The sequence below is a fragment of the Rana temporaria genome, chromosome 8, assembly GCF_905171775.1.
Source record: "Rana temporaria chromosome 8, aRanTem1.1, whole genome shotgun sequence".
Taxonomy (NCBI): Eukaryota; Metazoa; Chordata; class Amphibia; order Anura; family Ranidae; genus Rana; species Rana temporaria.
Window position 1 is genome coordinate 32017394 of NC_053496.1, and position 19141 is coordinate 32036534.

Sequence of the window (19141 nt, forward strand, 5' to 3'; positions counted from 1 at the left end):
AGTCCATCGCGCCGGCTCAAACCTAACTCAAAAGGGAAGTGAGTCTTACTCTGTAACTTTACAACAATGGATCTGTGTGACAAAAGGTTTAGATCAGCCTTTCTCGACCTTTTTACCCAAGAGGGACCTTTCAAATCATTTCCAGGTCTCAGGGAACTCCTGCAAGAAATACATTTATAGGGGAACAGTTGGAAAATGCCTCTTACAGTGGTGATCAGAATGCCACCCTGTTGGCCCTAATATAGTTGAAAGACCACATAAAATTTGCATGTTTGGTGACCTGAGAGTTTTTTTTCCCTTGTAGAAGATGTGTGGGTAGAAACAGCAAAGAAAATGAAAATATTTACATTCAAAACTAAAAACTACTAAAAAGTCTTATGAAATAAAACAACTAATAACCTGCTCCACCATCTATTCGGTTTACCTACTGTGGTGCCCATGTGGTAAGCAACAGGTTGGGAGAACCACATGGACAATGCAGAAAAGAATAGGTGAGCACATAGCTAACATCAAAAAGGCTACCGGGCCATAGCCTTTCGAAACATTATGCCCTTTGCTATACATATGAATCACACTAGAGTGGGAATAATAGGTTCCAAGGGGTTATCTTGTTTGGAAACAAGATGGGTTTTTGATCTAAAGTCCTACACTCCCTATGGATTAAATAATGAATGGGATTTGAATAGATTCAACAATAGTTGAACGTAATTTTATATTGTTTTTAATTATATGATATATGTTTTTTAACCATTTAAGTAGATTGTAATAAATTAAGCCACTGCATCCAAGCTTATATAGAATGATATTTGTCACCTAGGAGTAATATTAAATCTTGACCACTAGATGGGGCTAAATGGGTTTTACAGTATTAATTTGTTTTTTGTTTTTTCACAAGAAATCAGTATTACATTTTTTAGTCCCATTAGTATTAATGTTTTATAAACATACTATATACAAGGGTGACTTTTATTATTAAGGAGAATTAGCAATCACTATTTTTTTTATATTGGCTGTTAATGGTGGTAGCTTGGATGAGGAGGAGGCGGCGCTCACAGGCTCAGATTGTTATTTAAACTATTTTGGATGAAACGTACGTCAGGTGGAGCCTGTGCTGTTGTCATTTCGCATGCTGGAGCCAGAACCAGCGCTACCACATACAGTTTGATGTTCCTGTTTTGCCGCAGAGATTGTGAGTAAATATGCATTGATTCTTTTTAATAAATTCAATGGAGGCTGCTATTTGCTTATTTTGCTGGACTGTCATCCTGGGAGCAAAAGAAGATATCTGAATTTAATGTATGTGTGCCCTGTGGTTCCATATAGTTGGATGTTTCGTTACTGCAAGGTTTACACACCTCTGAATTCTTACAGACCACTTATAATTTGGGGCCTTTTAAGATCCAGAAAGAGGCTGTGTGATACTTGGTGGCGGGATTCAATGGTGGAATTCTATACAAAGATTTTCTGGATAAATCATTAGGACTGTTTTTTAACATTTATGTTACACATATATGGATTATTTAGAATTTGTTATCATTAGTGGCTTTGGTGACATTTATTAGTAAATACATACATGTTTGTGATTGTATACATATTTAAACCATTTAAAAGTACAACTGGTTAGCAGTGCCATGTTTCAAATTTCGAATTTTTCAATTTTCGAAATTCGGAAAAATTGAAAAATTGGAAAAGTGAAAAATTCTAAAATTCGAATTTTTCGATTTTCGAATTTTTCAATTTTCGAAATTTCGATTTTCGAATTTTTCAATTTTCGAAATTTCGATTTTCGAATTTTTCTATTTTCGAAATTTCGATTTTCGAATTTTTCAATTTTCGAAATTTCGATTTTCGAATTTTTCAATTTTCCAAATTTGAAGAAAATTGAAAAATGCGAAATTTGAAAAAAAATTCAATTTTCGAACTTCGATTTTTTCAATTTTCGAATTTTTCAATTTTCGAAATTCGTAAATACGAAAATTCGAAATTCGAAAAATTCGAAAATCGAAATCTCGAAAATTGAAAAATTCGAAAATCGAAATTTCGAATATTGGAAAATTCGAAAATCGAAAAATTCGAATTTTCGAATTTTTCACTTTTCCAATTTCAAATTTTTCAGAAATTTCGAAATTTTTCAATTTTCGAATTTTTCAATTTTCCGAATTTCGAAAATTGAAAAATTCGAAATTCGAAAATTGAAAAAATCGAAAATTGAAAAAAATGTTTCAATTTTCGAATTTTCGTATTTACGAATTTTCGTATTTACGAATTTCGAAAATTCGAAAATAGAAAAATTAAAAATTTGAAATTGGAAAAGTGAAAAATTCGAAAATTCGAAATTTCGAAAATTTAAAAATGTTTCAAATTTCGAAATTTTAAATTTTCGAAATTTCGATTTTCGAATTTTTAAATTTTCGAAATTTCGATTTTCAAATTTTTAAATTTTCGGAATTTCGATTTTCAAATTTTTAAGTTTTCGAAATTTTTAAATTTTTGAAATTTTTAAATTTTCGAAATTTTTAAATTTCGTATTTCCGAATTCTCGTATTTCCGAATATTTTCGTATTTCCGAATTTTCGTATTTCGAAATTCAAAAATTAAAAAATTCGAAAACTGAAAAATTCGAAATACGAAATTTCGAAAATACGAAATTTCGAAAATTGGAAAATTGAAAAATTCGAAAATTGAAAGATTCGAAATTCGAAATTTCGAAAATTGAATAATTCGAAATGTCAAAAATTCGAAAATTGGAAATTTCGAAAATTTGTAAATTTCCGAAACTTTTTTTTTTTCCGTTTCATTCGTCTTTTTCGTTTCGTTCGTTTTTTTCCGTTTTTTGCTTTTTCGGAAATCCGAAAATGTTCCGAATTTACGAAAAAAGCAAAAAAACGAAAAAAAAAAATGTTCCGAAATTTACGAATTTACGAAAAAATATAAAAAATGAATGAAACGAAAAAAAAAAAAAAAAAAACGAAAATAACATAAAGGAAAAAAATGAATTTTTTGGCAGTGCACATGTCTAGTATGCATCCATCACAATGTTGATTTGCGGCAGAACCCATGGGGACCACCAAAATTTCCTCATGGACCACTGGTTGGCGACTGCTACTCTGGAGAAACCCTAGGGTTTCAGGGAATCCTGAATGAGAATGACTGGTTCAGACCCTTTGTTACTTAGAATTGTATACATTGTATTAATGTCTTACTTCCATTAGAAATCTAAAAATAAAAAATGTTTATTCCGAATTTTTGAATAGTGGGTGGGGTCATGCCAATCGTTATTTCTTTCTCACCCATTAAAGGGCACAGCAATTCCTAAATACTTTTTTTCCTTTTGGCTTACAGTAAATGGATCTCAAATGCTTGGATTCAGGTTTCCATAGGCTATAAAGTGGAGTTTCACTCCCTCCCTTCTCCCAATTTCTCACCTCCATTCTTCCTTTGTCATAAAACAAATGAGCAGATCTCAATCAAGCCTTTTTGGATCCTCTGAACATAGAAATCATTCTGTAGTAACATGGGGCCAGATTCAAATAGAAATACGTTACGCTGCGGCGGGGTAACGTATCCAATTTACGTTACACCGCCGCAAGTTTACAGCGTAAGTGCCTGATTCACAAAGCACTTACCTGTAAACTTGCGGCGGCGTAGCGTAAATCTGCCCGGCGCAAGTCGGCCTAATTCAAATGGGGCGGGGACCATTTAAATTAGGCGCGTTCCCACGCCGAACGTACTGCGCATGCTCCGTCCCAAAAATGTCCCGACGTGCATTGCGCTAAATGACGTCGCAAGGACGTCATTGGTTTCGACATTAACGTAAATGGCGTCCAGCGCCATTCACAGACGACTTACGCAAACAACGTGAAATTTAAAAATTTGACGCGGGAACGACGGCCATACTTAATATTGGTTAGACCCCCCCAGAGGGCATGCTTAGTTTTACGCGACGCATTTCTACGGAAACAACGTAAATTTAGATCGACGGGCAAAGCGGACGTTCGTGAATCAGCGTAACTAGTCATTTGCATATTCTACGCCGACCGCAATGGAATCGCCACCTAGCGGCCGGCCTAGAATTGCAGCCTAAGATCCGACGGTGTAACACAGACCTGTCGGATCTTAGGGCTATCTATGCGTAACCTGATTCTATGAAACAGGCGCATAGATACGACAATCGTATCTCAGAGATACGACGGCGTATCAGGTGATACGCCGTCGTATCTCTTTTGTGAATCTGGCCCATGGTTTCTACGATGTAGGGCCATCCACCCCAATGTGGATCTCAAAATCTGAATGTCTTCAGTCTAGTCTAGAAATCCTACAGGGAATCCACTTGGTCTATCTTTGTCTCCCTGCATAAGGAAACCGTCTGACTTTTGTGGACATCAAGCCTGTGTACCTACATGTTCCCAACTTTCCAGCGTATTACCCTTTACTTTGCTGTGGGCCACCTACTCAATCAATTCTTGGTCCTACTCTTCTGTACCTCAAGCCTGGTACACACGACCAAGTTTCTCGGCAAAAAACAGCAAGAAACTTGCTGGGAGATATTTTTTTGCCGAGGAAACCGGTCGTGTGTACATTTTCGTCGAGGAAACTGTCGAGAAACTCGACGAGCCAAAAAGAGAGCATGTTCTCTATTTCCTTGACGGGAATGGAGAAAATTGGCTTGTCGAGTTCCTCGACAGCCTAACAAGGAACTCGACGAGGAAAACGATGTGTTTCGCCCGTCGAGTTTCTCGGTCGTGTGTACGAGGCTTCAGATGTTCCCTAAAATGGCGAAGACAGTTTTAGCCCTTTTGCATTCTTGTGGGATCCCCACTGATACCTAGATGACCTTTGGTTGAGGGAACAATTGGTGCAGGCTCTGATGGACAACACGACTTTGACTGTCCAGAGATTACAGCAGTTTGGATGGACCCTGAAGGTTCAGAGCTCATCGCTGGGAGATCTGCCAATTTGTGTGATGACACAGGAAGGATAGAGGTGGAAAATTAAGGAGGAATTAGTGATAAAACCTTCAGTTTGTGGCCCTTGGAAACCATTTCTTCAACACAAGCATTGGAGATGTAAATTTTTTAAGCAAAAAATTAAGACGTTAGTCTGGGGTTCATTTACTAAAACTGGAGTGAAAAATCATGTGCAGCTGTGCATTGTAGCCAATCAGTTTCTAAGCGGTTTTGAGTTTTGTAATAGAATTAAGATATGTAGATACATTTTGTTCTAAGGAGGCTCCATGAGCTTTACATTGGAGGCTTTTTTGTTCCTTTTGGCCCCCTTCATTATAAGGCTCCATGCACACTTTTTTTTTTTTAAAAGCCCATAAACTGAACTCTATGTTAGCCTATGTGCCCATGCACACCTGGGCGTTTTTTAGTGTTAATGAGCTTTGGAGTTTATTGGCTTTTTTCTGAATGCCCGAAATTTGCGTTCAAAGTGACGTTTTTTGGTGGAAAAAAAAGCACTAAAAAAGCAAAACGCTGAAAAACGCAGAAAAATGTTTAAAAACGCTCAAAAACGCCGGTGCCAGTGTTTTTTAATCCATTGAAAAAAAAAAGCTACAAAATTGCTAAAAAACGTTGAAAGGCTCCCTGCAAAGCTACTGGCGTTTTTTTAATAGCTTTTATCAGCTTCAGTGTGCATGGAGCCTTACATCTTGTTTTACTTCACAGAGAAATCAAACTGAACTTACACTAACTAGTAGATTCTCAAACAATTGTTCATATGAACATTTTAATGAAAATTCTCAGGTCATTTGATGACTGACAAATTAAATTATAAAATACTTCAAAACTCAGTTTGCTTTTAACAATCGATTTTGGAATGAATGGACTTTTACAAACTAAAATCACATGTGCTGTTGAAAATTTGTTTATTTGAGAAAAGTTTCCCATCCTTCTCTATCAAATTTTCGCAATCAAATTCTACTAGTGTATGGCCAGCTTAAGTTTATTGTCTCCCAGCTGTCTCTAACCCAATCAGCTCTGGTTCCTCTCTGATACGCAATATTGTGAGTGGCTTACATGGTTCCATCTTCTCCAGTTTGCATGTCCATCCTGGCTGCTCCCAGCTGCTTTTTAAAGATGTTGAATAGTATTGGGGTCCAGTAGAATGTTACACGATCTAATGGATGAAGCTTAACTGCGGAATCAATAAACTTAGAGTAGGTGTCTCCAGGGACCAGATTTCCACTACAAAGGGGGAAAAAAGAAGGAAAAGACTAAATTCATGACTGTTTAATGGTAAACGACTATAAAAAAAATACACACATTGAATTTTTATATATATAAAAAGAAATTTAAAAGTTTTTTCTGCTTATATTTTTTCTCTCCCTGGCCCACACCCCCTCATAAATATGCAAATTAAATGATTATATATAACCTTACAGGTTTCATTGCATACCTTATTTAAGACCCAGTGACATACATAGCTTCCTGAACACAAATGGCTTTTTAACAGGGGGAGAGTTGATCCTTGTGGGAAGCTTAAAGCAGTTCCTGAGCCAGATGTAGGCTGACAAGAAAGAGGGCTTTCCCCAGCTGGGGATCACCCTGAATATCCACCTTCTGGGTTCAGGGAGACAGTAGCTGGAAGGCAGTCCCATAACAGGACAAGAGGAAACATTGCCTGTATTATGAGTGGAAATGTGTTTACTCACTGCATTCTGTATTAAGCCCCATACACACTATCAGTTTTCCTGATGGTTTTCTCTTCAGGTTTACCAAAACCATCTAATATGAGGTCAAACCTTAAGCGTTTCAATTTGAATGCAATCAGGCAGGCCCTTGTACTACATGGTTTTGATAAACCTGAAGAGAAAACCAGCAGGAAAACTGATAGTGTGTATGGTGTGTTAAGTCCGAAGCTCCGTGACCACGGGACCCGCGGACCTGATCGCCGCCGGAGTCCCGCGATTGGTCCCCGGAGCTGAAGAACGGGGAGAGGTGTGTGTGTAAACACACCTTCCCCGTTCTTCACAGTGGTGCTGTCATTGATCCTCTGTTTCCTGATATAAGGAAAGGCAATCAATGACGTCACACGTCCAGCCCCGCCCCCCCACAGTTAGAAACACATATGAGGTCACACTTAACCCCTTCAGCGCCCCCTAGTGGTTAACTCCCAAACTGCAATTGGCATTTTCACAGTAAACAATGCATTTTTATAGCATTTTTTGCTGTGAAAATGACAATGGTCCCAAAAATGTGTCAAAATTGTCCGATGTGTCCGCAGTCACGAAAAAAATCGCTGATCGCTGCCATTAGAAGTAAAACATTTGTTTTTTTTTATAAAAATGCAATAAAACTATCCCCTATTTTGTAAACACTATAATTTTTTTGCGCAAACCAATTAATAAACGCTTATTGCGATTTTTTTTACCAAAAATATGTAGAAGAATACTGATCGGCCTAAACTGAGGAGAAAAAAAGTTTTTTTTTATATATTTTAGGGGGTTATTTATTATAGCAAAAAGTAAAAAATATTGAATTTTTTTCAAAATTGTCGCTCTATTTTTGTTTATAGTGCAACAAATAAAAACCGCAGAGGTGATCGAATACCACCAAAAGAAATCTCTATTTGTGGGAAAAAAAAGAACGCCAATTTTGTTTGGGAGCCACGTCGCACGACCGCGCAATTGTCAGTTAAAGCGACGCAGTGCCGAATCGCAAAAAGGGGCAAGGTCTTTAACCTACATAATGGTCCGGGTCTTAAGTGGGGGGGGGGGGTGCCGGGAGCTTTCCCTGGCCCGCAGATTTCAAAATTTTCTATAACCACTGGCAGTAACCGCATATTTCTACCCAAGTCGATCAATGGATAGACTTGGGTACAATAAGCCTGCCCATGCTGCCCAAATATGAACCAAAATTTGACCAGTCCCTCCTGAACCAGCCGAATTTCGATCTATGTAATTTTCAGTTTCAGCTTTTGAGCTTTACAAACACCAGCCGTTTTCTACATGTCCAGTTCTATATGAGACATTTCAGCGCACACATAGTAAGGTACAGTATATTACTTTTTATTTTGCCACGGCATAGTCATAGATTATGTTTAGAGCCGCACTATGTCCTACCTCTCCAGATGATCCTTGGTCACGTTACCTCCAGCCCCATAAAGGGATATGTACATTTTCCCCAATGTTTCTGCCGTCCCATTTAATGTTAGAGAAATTTTATATCTCCAACCTGCAGAAAAGGTAGAATGTCAGGAGGTTATTCAGATTTTCAGCATGAAACATTCATTTCCATTATTTCTTTCACAGGAAATTCCAATCCTGACAGCTGTAAAGCTTTTTGGGGGTTTATCATCTTATTTCATCAGATCTCAAACAAGGAAAAAAAAAACAGGTAGCTAGATTCACGTAGGGTTACGCCGGCGTATCAGTAGATACGCCGTCGTAACTCTGAATCTACGCCGTCGTAAATTTAAGCGTATTCTGGAAACCAGATACGCTTAAATTAGGCTAAGATACGAGCGGCGTAAGTCTCCTACGCCGTTGTATCTTAGGGTGCATTTTAACGCTGGCCACTAGGTGGCGCTTCCGTTGGGTTTGGCGTAGCATATGCAAATGACTAGATACGCCGATTCACGGACGTATGCACGGCCGTCGCAGTAAAGATACGCCATTTCCGTAAGAGGTACGCCGGCGTAAAGATAAAGCTGCCCCCTAGGTGGCCTAGCCAATGTTAAGTATGGCCGTCGTTCCCGCGTCGAAATTTGAAAATTTTACAATGTTGGCGTAAGTCGTCCGTGAATGGGGCTGGACGTAATTTACGTTCACGTCGAAACCAATACATCCTTGCGGCGTACTTTGGAGCAATGCACACTGGGATATGTCCACGGACGGCGCATGCAGCGTTCGTAAAAAACGTCAATCACGCCGGGTCACCAATCATTTACATAAAACACGCCCCCTCATCCTCATTTGAATTAAGCGCGGTTACACCAGCCCCATTTACGCTACGCCGCTGTAACTTAGGAGGCAAGTGCTTTGTGAATACAGCACTTGCCTCTCTGACTTAAGGCGGCGTAGCGTAAATACGCTACGCCGCCTGAAAGATGCGCCCATCTACCTGAACCCATCTAAGGGTATTGAATTCTGCACAATTTCACTATTTATATATATTCTGCCAATTTTATTTATGTCCCCCAAAAACTGCAGAATAGTTTTTTTTTTGTTCACATTTTTATACTCAGTAGTAGATAGCCATATTCAGCTGGACTTGTTTTGTGATGTTGATAATGTTCGCTGCTCATCTTTGCTTTGCTTCTTCTGTTCTAATGTTCAGATTGTTCATTAGCAGAGGCTTGGATGAACAGCAAAATGTTTTCAGCATTATAGTCCAGGTCCAGCTGAAGGTGACCAAATACTACTAGTCAATAGAACATGCGTTGAATTAAATGAGAACTTCTATTTTTACACATCCGACCAATTTCCACATTCTATTTATGCCCCATTACATCATCATATATTGTACAGAATTCAGCATGGTACACCTCTCCAGGTCATCTCCTGGAAAATGAAGAAAAAAAATTAAGAAACTGAACAGCAAAAAAATAAAATAAAATAAAGCCCAAGATGAATGAATGAAAACTTATATAGCGCAGCACATGCGAACTTAATCGCCTCTGGGCGCTTGTTGTTCCTGACTCCTTTGGTATCAAAAGAGATTAGTCTTGATCTTTCTCCTGAACGTCAAGTGGTTCTCCTCCAACCGAATGCTGGTTGGTAAAGCGTTCCATAGTCTAGGCCCTTGGACCGCGAATCTCCTTTCTCCTTTGGACTTTTATCTGGCTTTGGGTATCTGGAGGAAATTTTGATTGGTGGATCGCAGAACGCGATTGGGATTATGAGCTTTTATTTTTTCGCATATATAATGGGGAGCATTCCCATAGATACATCTATGCGTTAGACAGAGTGCTTTAAAAGTGATTCTGTCTTTTACTGGTAACCAGTGAAGGGCTCTCAGTGAAGGTGAGATTGATTCCCAAGGTTTTTTCCCAGTCACAAGTCTAGCGGCCGTATTTTGAACGACTTGTAGACGAGCGATTTGGTACTTGGGGAGTCCGAGGTAAAGGGCATTTGCATAGTCCAATCTTGAGTTTACAATAGCTCCCACCACGACCGCTATGTCTTCCTTGGGAATAAAAGGAGTAAGTCTGCGTAGTAGGCGCAGCAGATGGTGAGATCCGCTGACTACTGACCCTATTTGTGCGTCCAATGTCATGTGAGAGTCAAAGATGACCCCGAGACTTTTGACTTTGGCGCTAGGGGTGATGATTTTGCCCAGAATGGGCGGGGGGGGGGGGGGTCCAAGTTGTTGTAGGTTGATTCATACGCTTGGCTTGAAACAGATGCTCTTTAATTGGCTCCGGTGGTCTTCCAGTAATACTCACTGGAGAAGTGCTGAAGATCCGTGCCAGTGTTCAGGTAGAGCTTCATCTTCTGGTCTGTGATGTTGTAATACTGTTCTGAGTGATGGCCCATAGTGGGGCATCTCTGAAAGGGGCAGGGGAAACAGGAACCCTGCGGGGAGAAGACACAACCATTTATTGTTACAACATGGCGCTGCTCAGAGGAAATGACATCACAGGGCAATAATCAGGGTTTTAGTTTTTCAGTTTTGTAGATTAGCTTAAAATTATAGTAAAAGCCGAAACTTTCCTTTTTTAATGGAGAAGGGAATGGTAAAAATAACCTGTAATTTTTTTTAAACCTGTGCTCTAATTGGGACATTTACCTTCACTTCCTGTTCAGTGTGTGGGGAGGGCCTAATCAGAGTATCCAACGACTGAGAGAAATCACCACACTGATTATATATTGTAGAAATTGTATAGGCACAAAAAAGGCAGTTAGAGTGAGACTACTATAGTATGTTGTAGACCAGTGGTCTCCAAACTGCGGCCCTGGGGCCAGATGTGGCCCTTTGCTTGTTTTTATCCAGCTCCTGGGGCAATATTTCTTCCACTGATAAAAATGGGAAATTTCCCCTCACTGACACCAATGATGGGGCACAATTCCTCCCACTGACACCAATGATGGGGCACAATTCCTTCCACTGACAGCAAAGATGGAGCATTGTATATTCCAATTCATGTCGAGACCTTTTCCACACCTAACGGCCACAGTCTGGCCCCTCTAAAGTCTGAAGGACACTAAACTGGCCCTTTGTTTAGAAAGTTTGGAGAGCCCTGTTGTAGACCATAGAAGTAATAAAATAAAGTTTATTTTCCCAGAGTTGTAGCACCCACTTAGTGAAGTTGCTAAGTAAATACATTTTTTGGCTTATGCTGTAATCAGGGGAGCAGTAGTTGTTGTAGTCTAGTCTGTTGAGGGCTTCACAGGCTCTAGAGGAATTTTTTTGAACTTAGGGAGCCTGAATGTTGATCAAATTCTAGCCAATCCCTGGGATGGTCTGGCCAGGTGGTGGCTAGATGCTGTTAAACAGTGCTTAGCCCTGAGATGAGCGTCTTTTTCCCTCCTGAGGGAATGGATCTGTTACCTGGAGGAAAGGGGCTTGCTTGCCCTGGGAGCCCTTTGGACTGGATGCTGGACTACTCTACAAAAGGATGTGCCTATAGACTGAGTAGAGAATCTTTTCTGTGCTGCCCCCGAGCCATGAACCTGTAGACTGCTCCAGTCTACCTTTGCCTGATCTTCAACTTGCTTCATGGTCCCCAGCCGTGAACTTGTAGACTGGTAGACTGTCCCAGTCTACCTTTACCTGTGAGAGAGAAGGGTCCTCTCCCAGCAATACCTGATGTTTTGGAGTATCCCACATCTCCCCAAATTTCCTCCTTCTGCCAGTTCTACAAGAAAATAAACTCTAAAAAGACATACCCTAGACCTAGACTTTTCAATGAGCCGAAGTGAATGGACTGTTGGTCTGTGCCTGACTGCCTCTGCACTGTGCTGGGAAAGAACCTAAAAATTTACAACGGCACCTTTAGGGGTAGCACCACACAGTGTTATGATGCACATGTACCAATTACAGGATGCCAGAGGAGCACACCCCTTGGAGGGGTGGTGGTATTACTGGGTCATACCGTTATCCCCCAAAAGTCTCTGCAGATATTTGGCTGCCAGTGGGAAATTGTCCAGGAAGCTGGCAGAGGAGACACCCTGAAAACCTACTCTTTCCCTCTTTGACAGGTACCTCTATCTCCCTAATTCTGCTCCTAGTGTCTCCCTCTGCAGCAGGGTCTCTGTCCCTACCTTACTCCCACACTGCAGGCACACCAAATGACACAAAATCTTCTTTTTACATGGAGCTATTATTCTAAGTCAAGATGGCTGCCCAACTCTTGCAGGATTTGGGGCCAGATTCTCAAAAAGAGTTACGACGGTGTATCTCAGGAAACACCGTCGTATCTCTGTTTTTGGCCCCGGGTATCTATGCGAGTGATTCCTAGAATCATTTTCGCATAGATACGGCCAAGATCCGACAGGTGTAAGTCACTTACACCGTCGGATCTTCGATGTAATTCGACGCTGGCCGCTAGGTGGCGTTTACGTTCAGTTCTCATTTGACTATGCAAATTAGCCTGATAAGCCAATTCCCGAACGAATTTGCGTCGCGTAGTCGTCGTTTACGTCGTTTCCGTAAGCGTAAGGTTACCCCTGCTATATGAGGGGTAACCTTACGCCAGTCCGCCGTATGCCATGTTAAGTATGGCGTCGGGTCCGCGTCGTCTTTTTCCGTTGGTTACGCCGTTTTACTAAGTCGTCCGCGAATACGACTTTACGTCAATGATGCTCACGTCGGCGTCATTGACATTTCCGTCGTGAGCTGGAGCATGCGCACTGGGCTCTTTTTCCGCCCGGCGCATGCGCAGTTCGATCGGCGTGCTTAATTTGAATACAAGCCGCGGCCATACGCCGGGCCATTTACACTACGCCGCCGCAAATTACGGAGCAAGTGCTTGGAGAATACGGCACTTGCTCCAGTAAGTTGCGGTGGCGTGGTGTAAATGGCTTACACTACGCCAACGCAGAATCTTAGAGAATCTGGCCCTTGGTATTTATTAGGATTTCCAGAGGCTGCTCAGCTGTTGGTTAATTACCAGCCATTCATTGTTTCCACAGTGACTCATCTGGTTACCAATACCTCCTTAGTCAAGCCTACAGCCAGTCACTTTTGGCTATTTAAACAGATTTTCTCATTCCCTCCGTGCCCTCGCTTGGTCAACATCTCCAGTGTGTTCCTGTGTATGACTTGGCCTGGCTGACTTCTCTTCTGATTCCTGTTCCTAATTTTTGGCTCCTGACTATACTGACCTCTGGTTCCCTGATCCTGGCTCATCTGATTACCCACTCTGGCTTCCAAAACCCTGGCTTCTGTTTTTGACTGCGTTCCTAATCTGTGTTTTTTTTAGCTATTACATTAAAGGTGTGATTTTTACTGCATTTTCTGTCTCTGCCTGGTTTGCGGTTCTTGGCAGTGAGGAAAATACCCTCTTAGACAATTGTCACCAGAACAAGTTTCCCTATTGAGAGATTTCTTCTACAGTATATTACCGTTCGGGGGACAACTCAAAATGTTGGCTTCTCCCTTCCTTTCAATACCAGTGACAAGGGTCACCAAGATAAATTGAGAGGTTGTATCTCTCTAACAGAGATATAGCAATAAAACCTTACAAAGCTTCTAACCCGTTGCTACTGTATCCAAAAACTAAAATTAGGTTTTGGCTTTAGATATAGTTCAAATGGAAATGAGCGGAGTGAATACAAAAAATGATCTTTCCTTTCCGCTGCATTTTTCCATTTCACCGCTCTGTCTGATTTCATCTTCCCAGCAACATCTATAAAAAATAAAACATTTCCAGTAAGGTTGTCCCGATACCGATACTAGTATCGATATCGGGACCGATTCCGAGTATTTGCGGGAGTACTCGTACTCCCGCAAATACCCCCGATACCGAAAAAGAATACTCCCCCCCCCCCCGTCGCCGCATCCCGCCGCTACGCCGCATCCCGCCGCATCCCCGCTTGGTTAATACGGGCGGGGAACATTACAGCTTTCATTTGAATAGCTGTAGTCTTTCCCACCGCGCCGCGTATAGACACTCCCCCTTGCTCGGGTGAACTGTCCAATCCCGAGCAAGGGGGAGTGTCTATACGCAGCGCTGCGTGAAAGACTACAGCTATTCAAAGCTGTAATGTTCCCCGCCCGTATTAACCAAGCGACGGCGTGGCAGCATGTACGGTAGGACATGGCTGCATATATGGGTGGGACATGGCTGGATATGGGGGGGACATGGCTGCATATGGGGGGGACATGGCTGGATATGGGGGGGGACATGGCTGCATATGGGGGGGACATGGCTGCATATGGGGGGGACATGGCTGCATATGGGGGGGGGCATGGCTGGATATGGGGGGACATGGCTGCATATGGGGGGGACATGGCTGGATATGGGGGGGACATGGCTGGATATGGGGGGGACATGGCTGCATCTGTGGGGGGACATGGCTGGATATGGGGGAGACATGGCTGGATATGGGGGGGACATGGCTGGATATGGGGGGAGACATGGCTGCATATATGGGGGGGGACATGGCTGCATATGTGGGGGGACATATGTGGCTGCATATGTGGGGGGACATGGCTGCATATATGGGGGGGACATGGCTGCATTTGTGGGGGGACATGGCTGCACTTGGGGACACATTTAAAAAAAAGTATCGTTAATCGGTATCGGCGAGTACTTGAAAAAAAGTATCGGTACTCGTACTCGGTGCTAAAAAAGTTTTATCGGGACAACCCTAATTTCCGGGAGATCCACTTTAAATCCAAATGTAAATCTAATTTATGGCAGTTTCTCCAATATATGAAGCTGCTCAGTTTCTACAATAGTAGCCAAGGCAGCATCTATTTCACAAACTTACTATACACAACATAAATCAGGCATTACCCGCCCGCACTGGCCAGGGAGCAGACAGAGAGGAAGCGGATGTGCATGATTTCCTTTCAGTGTATTTAAAAGCTTTTCCTTTTTTTTGCAAGAAATAAAATGTCATACGTTTTGCAAATCACAATTACAATTGATAAAAATTAATTAATTATAAGTGCTGAAAGAAGACAGGAAATTGAAAATTAAAAACGAATAAAATGAGAATTGGCACAAAATTTGAGATTCTATCTATAATAACCATTCAGAATTCTTGTTTAAAATCTTCATAAATCAAACAGTGAATTCCAATTGGTTGCTACTGGCAACAACTTACAGAGGTGAAGTCCCTGTAGCTGCCACAGGGGTAGCTGACGAAGCCGTCGGGGAATCGGATGCTGTGCGTGTAATAGAGGAACGAACGGAAGTGGCTGCAGGCCAGCGTGTTGAAAATGCCTGCCAATTAAAAAAAATATATGTTGCTGCTTAATATAATATACAGAAAACTGGATCTTACTTCTATAGCTCACCACACATGTTAAAGTTTGAATGTACAATCTTCTTTTGTTTTACTAACTCTACGGTATATAGTGAAAGAGCCTCTCTGACTGGATGTAAATTGAATGGATAGATTAAAGGAGTTGTAAAGGTTCGTCTTTTATTTTCAAAATTGGTTCCTTTAAGCTAGTGCATTGTTGGTTCACTTACCTTTTCCTTCGATTTCCCTTCTAAATGTTTTTTTTCTCTGTTTGAATTTCTCACTTCCTGTTTCTCCTCAGTAAACTTTCCACCATCATCCGAGCGGTGGAAAGTCATTTAGAACAGCTTACTGAGGAAGAACAGGAAGTGAGAAATTCAGACAAAGAAAACAAAGAAAAAAAACATTTAGAAGGGAAATCAAAGGAAAAGGTAAGTGAACCAACAATGCACTAGCTTAAATTAACCTATTTAGAAAATAAAAAACGAACATTTTACAACCCCTTTAAGTAGATCCTCATATCACATAGTTTTAGTAGATCTAAACTTGATTGTGTAAACACTATATGGTCAGATTGTAGACAGGTGGTCCCTCTTACTAGGGCTTGAACGGTGACATTGGGTGCCCCCTTATAAGGTGGGAGGAGTCTCAGGCTGGGGATTCTTTTGAAGTCTGCCTGGTGCCACAGAGGAGAGCTTAACGACCGCCGCATGCTCCGCGGGAGCGATCCTGGATGAGCTCTCCGGAGCTGAAGAACGGGGAGAGCCGTATGTAAACACGGCTTCCCCGTGCTTCACTGTGGCGGCTGCATCGATCCCGTCATCCCTTTTATAAGGAGACACGATCGATGATGTCAGACCTACAGCCACACCCCCCTACAGTTGTAAACACACACTAGGTGAACCCTAACTCCTTCAGCGCCCCCTGTGGTTAACTCCCAAACTGCAACTGTCATTTTCACAATAAAGAATGCAATTTAAATGCATTTTTTGCTGTGAAAATGACAATGGTCCCAAAAATGTGTCAAAATTGTCCGAAGTGTCCGCCATAATGTCGCAGTCACGAAAAAAATCGCTGATCGCCGCCATTAGTAGTAAAAAAATTAATTAATAAAAACGCAATAAAACTATCCCCTATTTTGTAAACGCTATACATTTTGCGCAAACCAAACGATTTGTTTTACCAAAAATATGTAGAAGAATACCTATTGGCCTAAACTGAGGGAACATTTTTTTTTTATATATTTTTGGGGGATATTTATTATAGAAAAAAGTAAAAAATATTGCATTTTTTTTAAAACTGTCGCTCTATTTTTGTTTATAGCGCACAAAATAAAAAACGATGAGGTGATCAAATACCACCAAAAGAAAGCTCTATTTGTGGGAAAAAAAGGACGTCAATTTTGTTTGGGAGCCACGTCGCACGACCGCGCAATTGTCTGTTAAAGCGACGCAGTGCCGAATCGCAAAACCTGGCCTGGGCATTTAGCTGCATATTGTCTGGGGCTTAAGTGGTTAAAGCGGAGTTCCAGCCTTTTTATGTTTATTTAAAGTCAGCGGCTACAAAAAGTGTAGCTGCTGACTTTTAATAAACAGACACTTACCTGCTTCACGGTCCGAGCTCTTCTCCCCCCTCTCCGGAGGCGCCTCCATTCATATTGTGGGCACCCGGCCGTGACAACTTTCGACTTCACGGGCCGGCACTCACTGTGCATGCGCGAGTCGCGCTGCGCTCTATGAATGGACACGCGATCTCCTGGGACCTGTCACTTGTCCCAGGAGATCGCCTAAAGGGAGGGGACGCCTAAGGCGAGAGCAGGAGTCGCCTAGGCGGTCCATGGGTGGAAGGAGGAAGTGGGACAGGAAGTCCCACTCCTACCGAAGCCCCCCACTCACCCCCCAAAAAATGACATGCCAAATGTGGCATGTAAGGGGGTGAGGAGTGCTTAAAGCGGAAGTTCCACTTTTGGGTGGAACTTCGCTTCAACTTTGGGACAGTGGTAGAAAGAAACCCGTGTTTTTTATGCAGGTTATCCACAGTTTGCCAAAGACTTCTTTTAAATCGCATGTTTTTGGTGCTTTTTCTTGAAGTCTGCCAAATATTCAGCATGCACAACTTTTGGTGCACTTTAACAAAATCCACCAAAACACACAATCTCGGAAGTCTATGGGAAACTGTGAGCACGAGTACACTCTGCTGCCTCTGCATTGCGGTTTTGCAGTGTGAAACCGCCCTAAAGGTTAATTTGAATCTGAGAGAGGAGAGAAAGAGAAGTAAAAGAAATCAAATGGAAGAAAAAGAAAGGAATGGAAATGGAATGAAAGAAAATATTACTAGGTAGATTCACGTAGGGGCGCCTAACTTTAGGGCGGCCTAGCCTAGCCTTTTTAGGCTACACCGCCGTAAATTAGTTAGGCTAGTAGTGATTCTCAAACCACTTACCTGCTAATTTTCGGCGGCGTAGCCTAAAACGAGCGGGCGTAAGGGCGCCTAATTCAAATGACTTGGAGGGGGGCGTGTTGTATGGAAATGAGGCTTGACCTCACGTTTTTTGACATTTTTTGACACTGCGCATGCGCCGGGCGACTACATTTCCCAGTGCGCATTGCGGCTAAGTAGGCTGTACGCGCCTATTGATTTCGACGTGTATGTAAACAACGTAAATCACGATTCGCGGACGACTTGCGCAAACGACGTAAAAAATTCGAACCTCGCGGCGGGAACGGCGGCCATACTTAACATTGTTATTCCACCTCATAGGTGGAATAACTTTAGGCGGCCTATCCCTTACGGAAGTGAGGTAATGCGACGGTGTAGGCTTGGCGTACGTTGGTGAATCGGCGTATCCCCTCATTTACAAAATCTACGCCGGCCGCAATTGAAGCGCCATCTAGCGGACAACAGAAACATTGCAAGATAATATAGAACGGCGCAAGCCAGCCTATCTTAGCTTTGTTTAAGTGTATCTCTGTTTGAGAATACACTTAAACAAACGCCGGCGTAGATTCAGAGTTAGGTTGGCTTATCTACTGATAAGCCGGCCTAACTCTTTGCGAATCTACCTAATGGAATGTAATTAAAACAAAGGCAAGGCAGGGCAAAAGAAGGGAATGAAAAGCATGGGGAAGGTAAAGGACTGGAAAGGAAGGGAAAGGTAAGAAATTTAAAAACAAATGGAAGGGAAAGGGAATGGAAAGAATCAAAGTGAGAAGGAATAGCATAAAAATAAAGGAAAAGAAAGAAAAGTTAAGGGAAGAAACAAAGTATAGAAAGATAATGAAGGGAGTGAAAGCAAAGGAAAGGGAGGAATGAAAAGTAAAATGAAGGGAATGAAAGAAGCAATGCGTAGAAAACAAAGTAAAAAAAAAATGGAAGGGAAATTAGGAAAAGAAGAGGAACAGAATTGTTATTTATTTTTTATGAAAGCAAAGGAAAGGATTAGATAGAGCATGAAAACAAAAGCAAGAAAACTGAAGCGCAAAGGGAACAAAAAGGAAGATAGGGGAGGGGAAGGGGATAAAACAGATGGGAGTTTCCTCAAAGTTTTATCACACTTTGTACTGTTATGCCATGAAATTTAAAAATTCTGGCTTTCGTTCTCTCCACTAGGGAAGGCAAGAGAGAAAAAAATTGTCAGCCTCAACTAAAATGCTGCCTCTCTATAATATTCCACCCCGCAGTTTTTCTCAGTTGTTTGCAGATGTGAAGCAGCCCTAATCCTTCAGTAACTCCCTTTAACTATGAAAGCTAAAAGCAACAAAAGTGAAATAAATTGGTTAA

General features: G+C 41.6%; 1 protein-coding gene across 3 annotated transcripts in view; it reads right to left on the minus strand.

The window, feature by feature from the left end:
• Positions 1-19141, minus strand: part of LOC120946801 (pancreatic lipase-related protein 2-like) — a 56592-nt gene that overhangs the window by 1202 nt on the left and 36249 nt on the right. For all 3 annotated transcript variants that reach the window (XM_040361507.1, XM_040361506.1, XM_040361508.1), the window contains exons 9-12: positions 15221-15339; positions 10390-10519; positions 8066-8177; positions 6021-6188 (exon numbers count right to left, since the gene is read on the minus strand). In XM_040361507.1, coding sequence (XP_040217441.1) covers positions 6021-6188; positions 8066-8177; positions 10390-10519; positions 15221-15339 — 529 coding nt within the window. The remainder of the gene's footprint in view (positions 1-6020; positions 6189-8065; positions 8178-10389; positions 10520-15220; positions 15340-19141) is intronic.